This window comes from Macadamia integrifolia, chromosome 6 (genome assembly GCF_013358625.1).
Source record: "Macadamia integrifolia cultivar HAES 741 chromosome 6, SCU_Mint_v3, whole genome shotgun sequence".
In the NCBI taxonomy this organism is placed as follows: Eukaryota; Viridiplantae; Streptophyta; class Magnoliopsida; order Proteales; family Proteaceae; genus Macadamia; species Macadamia integrifolia.
This window is the reverse complement of record NC_056562.1, coordinates 37,119,601-37,132,901: the sequence shown is the minus strand read 5'-3', so window position 1 is coordinate 37,132,901 and position 13,301 is coordinate 37,119,601. Positions and strand designations below refer to the sequence as shown.

General features: G+C 38.3%; 1 protein-coding gene across 1 annotated transcript in view; it reads right to left on the bottom strand.

The window, feature by feature from the left end:
- The window catches only part of LOC122081926 (probable protein phosphatase 2C 76), a 12,622-nt gene extending 1,704 nt beyond the window's left edge, over positions 1-10,918 (bottom strand). The window contains exons 1-7 of the mRNA XM_042649345.1: positions 10,403-10,918; positions 9,970-10,291; positions 5,505-5,632; positions 4,829-4,927; positions 3,772-3,930; positions 1,693-1,779; positions 511-602 (exon numbers count right to left, since the gene is read on the bottom strand). Of these exons, the coding sequence (XP_042505279.1) occupies positions 511-602; positions 1,693-1,779; positions 3,772-3,930; positions 4,829-4,927; positions 5,505-5,632; positions 9,970-10,235 (831 nt within the window). The 5' untranslated portion in view covers positions 10,236-10,291; positions 10,403-10,918. The remainder of the gene's footprint in view (positions 1-510; positions 603-1,692; positions 1,780-3,771; positions 3,931-4,828; positions 4,928-5,504; positions 5,633-9,969; positions 10,292-10,402) is intronic.
- Positions 10,919-13,301: the final 2,383 nt, after the last annotated feature.

The following is a 13,301-nucleotide window of genomic DNA, read 5'->3' as shown; positions in this document are numbered from 1 at the left end:
GGGGGGGGGGGGGGGAGGAAAGGATTTTGGACAAGACTTGGGAGAAGGAAAATTCTCCTGAATCGGTGTAATCCCCCTTGCCGAATATGTGTCCAGTGCATGTGATTGGCAGAGAAGGTGCCAACTCTGGATAATGTAGCAACAGAGTTCAGGTTTGCTGGCAATAGACATGCATCTCAAGAATGATAATAGACATTAGGGACTACCTCCAAAACCAAGAAACTCATTAACAGTATGGAATTTATATTTGGATAGAATTCCCAACGCATCGATAAGCATGAGCTCTAAATTTTTTTAGAACTTCAGCCATCCTTAAACCTGATCAAGATCTATAAGCACCAGGTTCTTGAAGCTGCAGAGTCAGCTAGGTCAAGTCAGTCAACTAGGCCAATGTTGATATGACTTACAACAATGATCTCAAATCAGGGTGAAAAAAGGATTTGTTAAAATGATGGCAATCCTAAATTAATTAAAATTATAAAATTTAACACAAAGAAGGCTTTTAGATACCTGAATCTCAGGTTCTGCTACAACAAACTGCTTCAGTAAGCGGTTTCCAAAAGCACGGGACATTGCCAACACCCCCCCGACCCTCCAAGTACCTGAAAGACCACAACGAGAGCAAAAGAATAAACATTAATTGTTGACTAAAGGGAATCAAAGAACTTAACTGTTCACTTATAGTTCAGGGAAAATGATGTACACAACAGTCCACACTGCCAGTAGTAAACACCCTCACACTCTCTCCTCCCTAACACTCTCGTTCCTCCCTGACCATGTGAGCCCCACTGTATATAAATTATGAGGCACTCCCTCCTGTGCTCCCACATTGGCTTGAGATTCCCATACGTGCAGGCGGCATGTAGATCCCTCCCCCGATAATTAATTATCATTACCAAACGAAGGCTTAAGGCTACCATGCCAGGAGGTCTAAATTAAAAAACAAAAGATCTTTATATCCTACATGTGATCTACTTCATTCTTTTAGGTGCTGAGTAGCATGCGTGTCGAGAGAAAGGTCAAAAAGCAACAAGTCACGGAACATACCTGTGACAACTATATCAGCGAAAGGCATAAATGCAAGATGCTTCTTCCTAGATTGAATCGGGGGGGGGGGGGGGGGGAAGAGAAAATGGTTGCCTTGTCTTTGTTAACATTAGCTTAACCAGCGGCTAAATTTGCAGATGAAATGCAAACCTGACTCCGTCACAAGGTCAACAAATTCGCATGATTTTTTCCGTACTTTTTTGGGGGATGGGGAGCAAGCTGTGCCAACTAATTTGGTCTCCATCGAAAACATTGTATTTTGAAAAAATAGAGAAAGAACAGATATAGGCGGTTAGCAATATTTACATTGTCCAATCTTTAGCACAAGAATCCCTGTGAAAAGAAGGAACCTCTGAACTGCCACGCCTATATAAAAAATGCATCTTCTGTTGCACATCTATGTGAGGCACAGCTGTCGTAACTGAAGTATCTTCAACCTGAGGAGCACAGCAACCACGGTGGAAATAGTTGCCGAGGTCTCAAAGATATCCTGGAATTAAAGGTCGCCAAGAAACGAACATCTCTAGACATGTAGTCTAGCCACAGGATCAAAACACAACTATCCTTTGATATACGTGGGTGAAAAAACTAGCATAACCTTTTAAGGCTGAAAAATTAGTAGGTCAAGAACAGTGGGAATTTTACCTGCCCACATAACAACCCCTCCAGCACTTTCAATTCTCTTCCGCTCATCACTTCTGTTTGGTTTATGATCTTCAGATAGAGGTATTGCTGTCCAGCAGAAAGAACAAGAACCATCTTCAGGGAACTCAGTCTAAACTAACAATTCTGTTAGTTGTGATTGCAATCAAAAGAATCCACACTCTTCTAAATAATCCAGATTTGCTAACGGAAACTTCAGGAGATAAAAAAGAAGAAATACGTGGAATGAGTCGAATGAAAATTACTAGAACAGTATGGCACACTGTAAAACACCATGATCTGCCTGAAGTTATGTATCTTCAATAAGGGCAATGTTAAAAATAATTTCACAATGCCCTAATGTAAGTAAGCAAGATCTTGTTTGCTTCCTCTGACCCAGTCTGCCAATGTCAACTAAATAAAATAAACAAAGATCGGACGCTTGACAAAAAAGAATGGCAACTTTAGATTCTAGCAGACAACACCATGTGGCAGGAAAAAAAAAATACATTGATGAGTATTGCAAGCAAAATAAAAAGTAAATGGTCCAAGAAACCAAACAAGCAGACCGTGAGCAACTAGAGTACCTTTCGTCTTTAGATATCTCCTAAAACAACATAAATGAAAAATGAAAATAAAAAAAGTCAAAATATTCAAAGGCAACCCCTCACCAGCAGAATATAGTCTAAATAACAGGAATTCTATTTAGGTTTGAAAAAATAAAGTTAAGTTGTCAACTGAATGTCAGTAATGAATGATCAAATGAAACAACCCTTAAGACATGCCAAAGCATCCTGAATAAGTCCAAAAATGTAAAAGGAGAAAACAGAAGCCATTTCCATACTTTGTAGTGCACACTAACTCCTAAGGAACATCTAAGGAACATCTCAATCCCGAACCATTATTAGTTTAACTGAGGCCATAAGGAAGCCTATGAAGGATTTAGTCAAGTCCTAATGCTCAGACTTTAGATTTTAGGTATATGATCCTCTAGTGGGCAGCACTTAGGTGTACAACCCTACTCAACTCGGGGATAAGTCTAATACATGATCGTTATATCCTAAAGTGAGAAACAGTCCCCTAACACTCGAAAGTAAGAAAATTTTACGAATGCATGCAAATAAAGGAATCCACATTCCTTGTCCTGGGAAATGGATGGGGAGAAGAAGATTGGAGGACTGTGGAGCAGATCTGGATCATTGAAAAGGACTGTGGAGTGTATCTGGATCATTGAATTGCTATTGAAACCAATATGGATGCATCAGTTTCATGCGAATATGGTAGTTATTTATTAGTGGTTACATTCTAAATCAAAGCTAAGGAATTTTTTATTTTTTTTTTGGAGGTGGGGGGAGAGAAAGATTAAGTGTTGTCATATAAAAAACAAAGACTCAATTGTAACTAGTATTAGCATTTTCAAATTTTAAACCTTTCGTTTATTTAGGAGTCAATGATTTTTCAAACCGTCAATGAGAGAGAGAACAACAAAGATAGGTAACCGCAAGGGCAGGTGATAGGTAAACAGAAAATGTTTTATGTGTGTCTGATAAAGAAAGAGAAAGCTAAGTGTCTACATTGTTTAGGCCATGTCTCAAGTGCCAGAGCACAGCACAAGAGAACAGTTCTCGGTGCTAAGTTCACCCAGAATATCAGTACCCAAGCATTCCCAGGAATAGCCACATGAATACCTAAACAAATTCAAACTTACATAACCTCAGGAATAGCCACCTGATTACCTAAACAAATTCAAACTTTTATAACCATTTCCGGAGTCCTGGACCTCCAATCAACACCAGCTATTCCATAACTATTACCCAGACATTGTTTCCATTCACAAAAACAATCCTGGAAATGAATGAAAGGTAAAAAAAAGAAAAAGAAAAAGGGAAGCATATGACATTTAAAAACAAGGTCATCTGGACATGTTCTTCCAAAACCATTAGAATTCCTATCCAGTAAAGTGTACAGAAAAAAATATGGACATTACTCATTTATTAAATTTGTCCACAACAATATCTGGAAATCCCTTACTAAGCCATCACCAGCCATCAAATGAAATGTAACCTAAAATGTAAAGAATACCTTTGCCTGCTTTTGATACTACTGCCCGTGAATCTCCTACATTTGCTACATATAGATGGTTTCCAACCAAAACTGCTGTTGAAGCAGTAGAACCATCATCACGGTAAGTATTGCTTTCGGCATCCAGGAAGTCCATGTCAGTCTTTTGATATGTTTCACCTGCAAGCTTGCCCAACATTACCAAAGAAATAAAACAACGACTTCATTAGAAGTTAGGGAAATTCTCCCACAATGCACAACCAGAGAAAAAAATACCCTAACTCATTTAATCAACCAGCTATAAAATCGTAAAATTGACAACCATATTTATAGATTGAAGTGGGATTGAAATGTCAAATACCAATTGTGGATGGTCACCCATCCTTGGCAGTGGAACAAGGAAAGAAGTTGTATCCTCCCAAACTCGAAGAGACTCAGTCCACAACTCCACATAGAACAAAACTTAACTTCCACAACAGTTATTTGGATTTGTTGCCTCTTTATGAAAAAAAAGAGGGACAGTAGTTCTTTTCCCTTGTTTTATATCACATGTTCATATAATCATATGAAATCTCTTGAAGAATCTGAATATATTCCAGTAGTCCTTGTTTAGCCCTTTTAAGGAAAAAAAGATTATCACAAGTTCTTGAATGGGTAGTGAGCTTAGACTGACAAAGCTACCCAACCAAATTATGAGTTCTTATGCATACACACTTGAAATCAAGAAGTAAGCAAATTTATTGGCACATCAGGGTTGTTCTAGTACTTTTTTTGTTAATATATATATATATATATAATCCATTGTATTCCGAAGTCTATGGCAATTTTTTCCTTCTTTCTTTTCCTCCGCTTTGTGAATTGTCATAACAGAAAGTGTAAGAGAGAAAACGACAAAATAAGAAACTATTTTCCCATCAGGTTACACTTGTTCCAAGGCAACATTTACATCTTTTATTAATTTCCAATTGTGCAGCTTCGTGCACCAGATCACTGGCTGCAATGGATAAACTGAACATGCATAAACATATAGAAGCAGGAGATAATGCAACACATATGGAATTGAAAATCTAGAACGCACTTATGGCCAATTTGGTATCTGTCATAAATTTTGGATGCTTCAAGAGATTCTCAAATAAGTGTTCCTTCAAATATTCAGCCGCACGAGAACCACCATGACCTGTCATGACAGATTATGACCATAAAAATCTGAAATCCATTCTGCAAGTGTAAAAGATTACAGCATTAATTTATAGGAAGGATTCAAGAATAGTCTGGATCCAATTGGGATTGGCCTTAGCCAGTCTGATTTAGCTTCACCTAGAATCAGTTGATCCAAGTTAATTTAGTTAAGATCAGCCAATCCAGATTGGTCAAGTACAATCTGACCCTTCAACCCTTGATTTAAAGTCTGAAAATAATTCAGGGTAATTGCCAATTTGCCATAAAACCAGAATATCAGGACAGATGATCACATATCAAAATTTATTCAACGACCCACCAATAGCAACCCTTACCCCATCATTTTCCTTTGTGAGAGCTGGAAGGGTGAGGGATAAAATTGCCATTCACAAGAACTATTTTCACATCAAAATTGAAGAGGTAAATCAGATGAATACTTCATTAGATACAGTTGATTTATTAAAGCTTCAACGAGAGACCCATAACATGGTAACGTCTGAAACCCTCAAATTAGGACATTATACTTGAGACTACAAGCTAACCAAAATTCAATGGTAATGAAAAGAACATCCAACCATCAAATATTCCGAACAGACAGACTGTTTGATCATCAATCTTTGACATTTTAACATCATAGAAGTCCTCCATGCTTGCCCTCTTTCCCCTGAAACTTGAATAGCCACAGCTCAGCCTTCCATCTTCACTGAAAACCAGCCAACAAAAGCATGAGCCAACCTTTTTGTTGTCTTACCATGAAACATTTTCATTCATGAAAAGGAATCAAGTAAACATCTCATGATATTCATCAATGTTACGGCTGAATCAAGTAATCATCTCATGATATTCATCAATGGTACCGCCTTCCATTAGCCATCCAAGACAGAAATTATGTCAATCTAGATTGTATAATCAAATGGACCTAACAATATTGAACAACTAAAAAAATAGAAATAGAAACAAAGGAAGAAAGAATGAGAGGGAGAGAAATCCACAGCATCCAACAACTATTACTTTTTTTTTAGGGGGGGTGTTTAATGTAGTGAATTTTCTACACTGTTACAGTTACATATGCCTTTATGACCAGCCAGAATCAGGCAACAAGTAGAACTGATAGTTCATCTGGCCCATGGTTCTTTTCAGGCAATGATCCAGCCAAGATGTTCGAACAAAAAATGAATGTTCGCAGTGCTTACGTTTCACTGCATGAACTAATGCACAAAAGCTTGTTGCAATCATGATACACAGTTTTTTTCTTCCCCCAAAACAGAATGGATGAGAGAAATGAACAAAGAAAGGAAATATGAATGATGGAAATTGAGAAATATGAATAAATACAGCCCATCAGCTTTTTTTTCCAAAACAGAATGGATGAGAGCAAGAGCAATCCAGTGCATGAGGCTACTATAGGGTCTGGAAGGGGCAGATGAAATTAACAATACTGACAGCATATCTGAATATTATTTCTACAGATTTCAGCATTTAGTTTCCAGCCTGTTTAACATGTTCAAAAAGGAAAGTCTCAGCTCTTCCCTTTACCATAATGTCATTCCATTCAAAACATGTCACGAACGACCACTCCAGGTATACCATTACAGATAAAGAAATTGAAAGCTATTTTGTTCCCCAAACAAAATGACGATAATATCACTCAACTAAAACCATGGTGCCCTCTTAATATTTTGTTTATGATCTGGAAAGTAAATATATTTGGGTCTCACAATGTTGTTCCATTCAATCCATGGCGCCAATAATCATTCCAACATATGGTTTTATGGACTGGAAAGTGATATGAACTCATGGGAAAGTAATAGGCAATGATGGTTCAAGGTTAAGCTCACGGCTGCCTCCCCCTAAAGGGAATAGAGAAAGTTACGCTGTGAATGAAATCTATGTTCCGTAGACTGAACTTCATGGTTTTGGATGCGAAATTCCAAAGGCTCCACCAAGTTATAACTGATGCCATTTTAGACAAAACCAAATAATAGAGGCAATCTAAAGTATCGCAATCTAAAGTATCCATTCAGCAGAAACTCACATGCCCCCTAAGAATAAGCTATTTGATCAGGTCATAATTATTAATGAATTGTTATTTAATTGTTAACTTTAATTAGATGTTAATGATTAAATTGACTACATATTGTGAATTTCAATGATTGTAGGGCTTTCAAGAGATATGCACGTGATGTTGAATGGATGGAGATGGTTCAATCTAGAAGCACGGGCAAGGGATCAAGGGTGGAATTGGAAATTCCAAGAGAAGAGAATAAAAAAAAATAAAAAAAGAAGAGAATCACGGTCTCTCTCTCTCTCTCTCTCACGTCCCTCTCTTTTTCTCATCCTTTTCTCTCTCCTTGTCCAAATTAGAATAGTTTTCCCTCTTTTCCCTAAAATCTCTCCCCTAATACAACTTCAGCCCACGACTCCACCTCCTACCACAACTCCACTTCTACTTTTTCTCTCCGTCCTAAAATCCCTCTCCCTAATTTCTCCTTCCAAATCTCTTTTCCTATAATACATCCCTTTTTTCTCTCCATATCACCTTCCAACTCTCTCTCTCTCTCTCTCTCTCTCTCTCTCTCTCTCTCTCTCTCTCTCTCTCTCTCTCTCTCTCTCTCTCTCCCTCTTACACTATCTCCCTCTCTCACAGATTCCTACTAGCTCCTAGATTCTCTCTCTTATCTCACCCATCTCATACGCCCTTCTCTCACTCATGCTCCTTCTTTTCCTCCCATCTCACGTATTCCATCTCCCCTTCTACTCACGCATCTCTCTCCCAATTTTCTCTCGCCCTACCCACGTTTGTGATCTCTCACTACCAACTCCATCTCCTCCCACAACTCCCACTCACGCCATCTCTCTTTTGGCCTTTCACACACTCCTTATTGAAGGAGTGCTTCTCCATTGTTTGTGGACTGGTTTTTTTCTCTCCTTTTTCACTTTCACGGTTCTCCCTTCTTCTTGGATCATACCTTCTTTTGGGCAGATTCTCCTGCATAGCATTGCGCAGAGATCATTGCCATCGCACCAAGGTTCCATCACCACCATCTCATCGTGCCGCATCGCCGTTGAACCCCTTCACCTGTCTTCATGTCTCCATGGAAGAACACCATCGTTGCTGCCCTTCGTTCATTCGCACCATGAGTGGCTAAGTCCCCTTTCTATCCTTAGGATTAGATGAAGTTTTGATTTATTATTATTTGATTTATGGTTGTTAACCACACTTGATTGTTTGATATTAAAGACCCTTCCCTTGTGGATGATTTTTAATAGTTAAATTAGTTTAGAATATGTCTCTGTGATTAACTTATTTTATTCAAACAATAATATTTTATGTGATTTTTGGAAAACACTAACGATAGCTTTTAACCATTCAAACTAAGCGTGCTAAGCGAAGGCGATAGATGATAGTGCTTGATAGGATAGGTTATACTTAAGGTAGCCTGAGATTATATTTTTGTGGTTGCATTGGAACTTGTAGTTTCAGTGAACCAAAGTATGAGCCAGAGATTAGGTAATAATACCAAAACGGATTCAAAACCTAAGGATAGATTCTTCTCATCAATTCAAATCTTTGTTAATTAGCTTACTTAGTTTTAATTTGAATGTTACAAATTTGATTTTCAAAACAACATCCATCTCAATCTTTGTAAATTTGGCCTTTTAATTCTCTGTGGGTTCGACCCTTTTCTTACCACTATCTCATAGTTTAGCTAGGGTTTATTTTGATTAGTTCACAATAGTGATCACTATTCTCCAAGGTGAACCAGCATAATGATCCCTTGCTCATTTACTATGGGTATGGGTATGGATACAGAGGTACACCCTCATCTACCAGAAGAGCACGATAAATTACCTGATATCTACCTTGAAAAGAAAAGCATGGCCACCCTTACAATATTTTATTAAAAAATAATAAAAAAAAGGCCTAAAACAAATTCAAGGATGCTATCAAACTTTAAGTAATAAATCAGTATTCTGCATTATACCAAACCAAGCTTAACCAGACCAGTAATTTGAACTTCTACACATGGTGATAATATATTACCATGTGCACAGATATTTCCCCTACTTGCAGCAAAAGAACTTGCCCAATGTACCATACCCTAGGTCCAATATCAACCTTTTATAACTTAAAAACTATGCCATCTATTCTGTGATGATTTCCTACACAATTATCCACACAAATCCAGTACATATTGTCAGGTAAAATATTTCATCCAGATCCTTTGTGGGAGTGTGGAACATATGAAAACCTCTCAAAAGTTTACATTGACATGATTGCAACATGTAAACTAGATGAAAATGCCACTTGCTTGACCTTCGGCATTTAAAGTGCTTCAAAGGGAGACTCTAGACAAATGAAATCTACAAACAAAGATCATGCCACTTAACAACATGCTCAACCGAGTCACAGACCAAAAATTTAAGACACAACAAACAGCGTGAATTCACCCAGAACAGCCTTTACATATCCTCGGGAATCATTAAGACTCTTAGTCTTATTAGATATTAAGACCAATTGTTTGTAACTTTGTATTGATATTTAGCCAATGATTGTTCCACTCCACTAAAAAAACCAGTGGTAAATTCAGCTGCAGGTCATCTAGTTAATCAAATTGAAAGCTTCTCCGTTGCTGACAAAAAAATCAACATCCACATTAAATAGTTGAGAAATTGATTTCTAAATCCAATATTTTCCTTCACTGATAACTGATAAGATGCATAGAGTGACAAGAGATTGCACCATACTAAAGTTGAAAAGTCATAAGCATAGCTAAGAATAAGATATATGAGAATTTAGGGGATAGAAATTGTTAAATGAATTTGTATACTGATGTTTCTTGCTACAACACACACTGACCTGTTTACGCATTAATGTTCCTTGCCATATACACACATTGACCTTTCAATTTAAACATTTTAGTCTTTATGCATAGTTCCTACCGGATACGGCAAGACATCAAGTAAGTCATCAAAATCATCTACCTAATAACGAATAGAAAATATGGGAGAATGGTAATGCAGGTAATTTAACAGTACCTTCCCCATCCTCCGCTAGCACAGCCATTATCTTCCATGTTTTCTTTCACCAGCAAGGTGTCAACAATGGTTCCCCGTTCAGCAGTTGCACCAGTGTCAACCATCATCGCTTTGTTCGCCCTAAATTTGTGACTTAATGGAAACTCTGCGCCAAGTCCTGCACCCAATCCCCAGCGAAGATCCCTCGACTGCACCCTTCCCTTGAAAAAAACTCTGATATGCCCAGCTTGAACGACTGTGTTCCTTAAGCTAGCGTTGCATAACATTTAAACAAACAATCCTGTCCTAAATGCCAGAATTTTGTGACGATTAACCAAATAAACTGCACATAAACAGCAAAAATTAATCGAATGGAAAACCGGCGTCGTCGGACAAACCTTAAATTCACTCCAAAAATGTCAATGGATTAAAATCAACAGACGATAAAACAAACCTAAAGTGAAAAAACCGATGGATCCTCCTTTCAAACTCTTTCGCTTCTTGAACAGAACAATTCAGGAAGATCTGCTTGAATACTTTATAATAATCCAATTTAACATTTTAGTGATTCAGCAATCGGATCGTATAGCTTCAAGAACGAGAAAGAAAACTCCTTACAATAACAGATCCCGCTTTGAAATCTTCAATTCTGTTGGATAGAAAAAAATAACAGTAATTGAAGAATAAATATTTCAGATAGAAGATCTCGCGATTCGAGCATGCGAAAAGAACTTTTGATATGCTAGATCCAGCTCGAATTCGCCATTGTCTCACCCGAATTGTGAGAGAGGGAGAGAGATACTGCTCTCCGACACGGAATCAAAACAACTGAAACCCTAAAAGAGAGCTCCTAATGTCACTCCACTCCTTTGTGTAGTATCTCTCAACAGGGGAGAGAGATCCACAGATACGGAGAGAGAGAGAGATGGGGAGGTGGAGGAATGCGGGAAATGCCTGGCCACTGTGTGCTGGCACAAAAACTGAACGGCAACGTGGCAGTGCCCATGCACCCGTTTTCGCTTTTCAATCTCTCTGACTCTCACGTGTGATGGTGTCCTTTGGCATTAAAATATGAAAACCTGACGAATAAAGTTTAATTTCTTTGAATCCCTTTGTGCTTGTCCTAATTACTCAGATTCTCAAGTACACTTCCTCTATAATTATTCAAAATCTCCGATTTAAAACTTTTTTTTTTTGGGTAAAATCTCCGATTTAAAACTTGTGAGAGAGTTTCCCACTACGGTTGTATAGAAAATAATCTATACGTTTCACAATGGTTGTGCAGATAATAAATCGTCCACATGGAATACACAGGGATGAGGTTTCTCTCCAATGTCCCTCCAATGATCATCCAAAGACTACAGGGGTTTGATCACATATCTCAACATCTACCAATACTTGGGGATGTGTGTCCAAACCTTTCCAGCCTTTGGATGGATCGTTGAAGGGTCGTTGATGTTGGAGAGGATCCCAACCCAATACACAATGCTAGATTCGAGAGAATGTGTCACTCTGAACCCAATACCTCATTATTAGAAAGAGCGCATGTACAAAAACTAGCTTAGTCTAGCAGTGGTAGCTTCTTCTTGAAGAATATATCAAATCAAACTATTATATTGAAACTATTAAACTATTTATTAAGGGTCTGTTTGATAACGGTGTGTTTCAGCTGTTTATGTGGTTTTTTGTTTCAAGAAACGGAGAAACAAGAACAAAAGCGTTTGGTAAACCTATTTCGTTTCTCCTATTTCTAGGAATAGAAATATAAATTTATTTTGATTTGTGGTTCAATAACCGATTCTGACGAAACAAGTTTAACATGTTTTGCCGTTTCCGGAAACATACTTGTGGACATTGTGGCCTCCTTCAACTCTACCTTCCTCATAAATATCTACACACTTTCCAACCAATCCGTCGACGAGGGCTTCGCTTTCCTTATCGACGCAGATCTAAATATCCAGTCGGCTAGCTTTGGCTAGTGATTGGGGCTCACGAATGTGACCCTCAATGGAAACTCATCCAACAAGATTGTTGCCATTGAACTTGATACCTTGAAGTAAGACTTTGACCTGGATGGCAACCACATAGGTCTGAACATCAACAGCGTCAAATCAAACAAGACGGTGTCGCTCTCCAAATTTGGGGTCGAGATTGCACCAAAAAATCCGAAGTACTACTCTGTTTGGGTCCAATACAATTGGAAGGCGAAACTAATGGAGGTTTACATGGCCAACAAAGGTTTTCCAAAGCCTAGAAGCCCGATTCTCAGTGAGAAGATAAACCTCAAGGATTTTGTGAACATATACTCTCACATGGGGTTCTTTGCATCGATGGGTGCGCTTACACAGTTGAACTGCGTTCTCTAGTGGGAGCTATCGGTGGAGGCTCTACCCAAAAAGAGGGATATGAAGTTGTGGAAGATGGTGGTCGGGGTGGTGGGTTTGGCATTATTGGGGATTGTTGGCCAATCTGCCTCTCTCTCTCTCTCTCTCTCTCTCTCTCTCTCAAACGATGCCATATCGCTGGTGGAGCTTAACTTGCATGTTGAAAAAATATTTCCAGAAACAAGGTTTACCAAACACCTACAAAACCGTTTATGTTCCTAAAAATTGAAATTTATGTTTCTGTCTTTTCTTGACACATAAACGGCAGAAACGTTATCAAACGGACCCTAAATGTTTCAATTTTGATTTTAAACGATTTTAATATATGAAACCGTTGATTAAATGATTCGGTTTTGGTTTTACCTAAAAATGATTGCACCGAACCGAATCAAACTGTCTACACCAAAACCAAACCCATTAACACCCGTACCTCACCTTTCTTTATACCATGATACTTCAAAATCCCTAATTAGTCCCATCTCCTCCCACGACACCCCCCTCCAACATAAATCCCAACGCCCCTTCCCAAGGCCCTAATAGACATTCTCAATTTTGAGGATGACCTGTTGGAAGAGATGGAGGAAATGGTTCTCGTGCATGACAAACAGTGACGGGGAGATATATACAGCGGGTGTTGGTGTTGATTGTCGAATGACTTCACTAGGAACTCCATTTTTAGGGATTTCTTAAGCTCCAATTTGGCTTGCTTGCTTCGACGTCACCTCTCACTCATGTTGGACTAAAAACACTTGCAATGGAAGGGAGGCAAACGAACTAAAACAAAAAAATTAAAATTTATATGCTATTTTAAAAAAGGGATAGAAAAATCCCACTAATCCTTTACAAAGAAGGAAGGGTTAGGTTGCCGGAGTTAAATATGCATGCACATCAGCCCCTTTGAAGCAATGTTTGTTGGAACCTTGTTTCCCAAGCATAGTTTGGAAGCCCTAAAATGTTAGTTTGTATTCG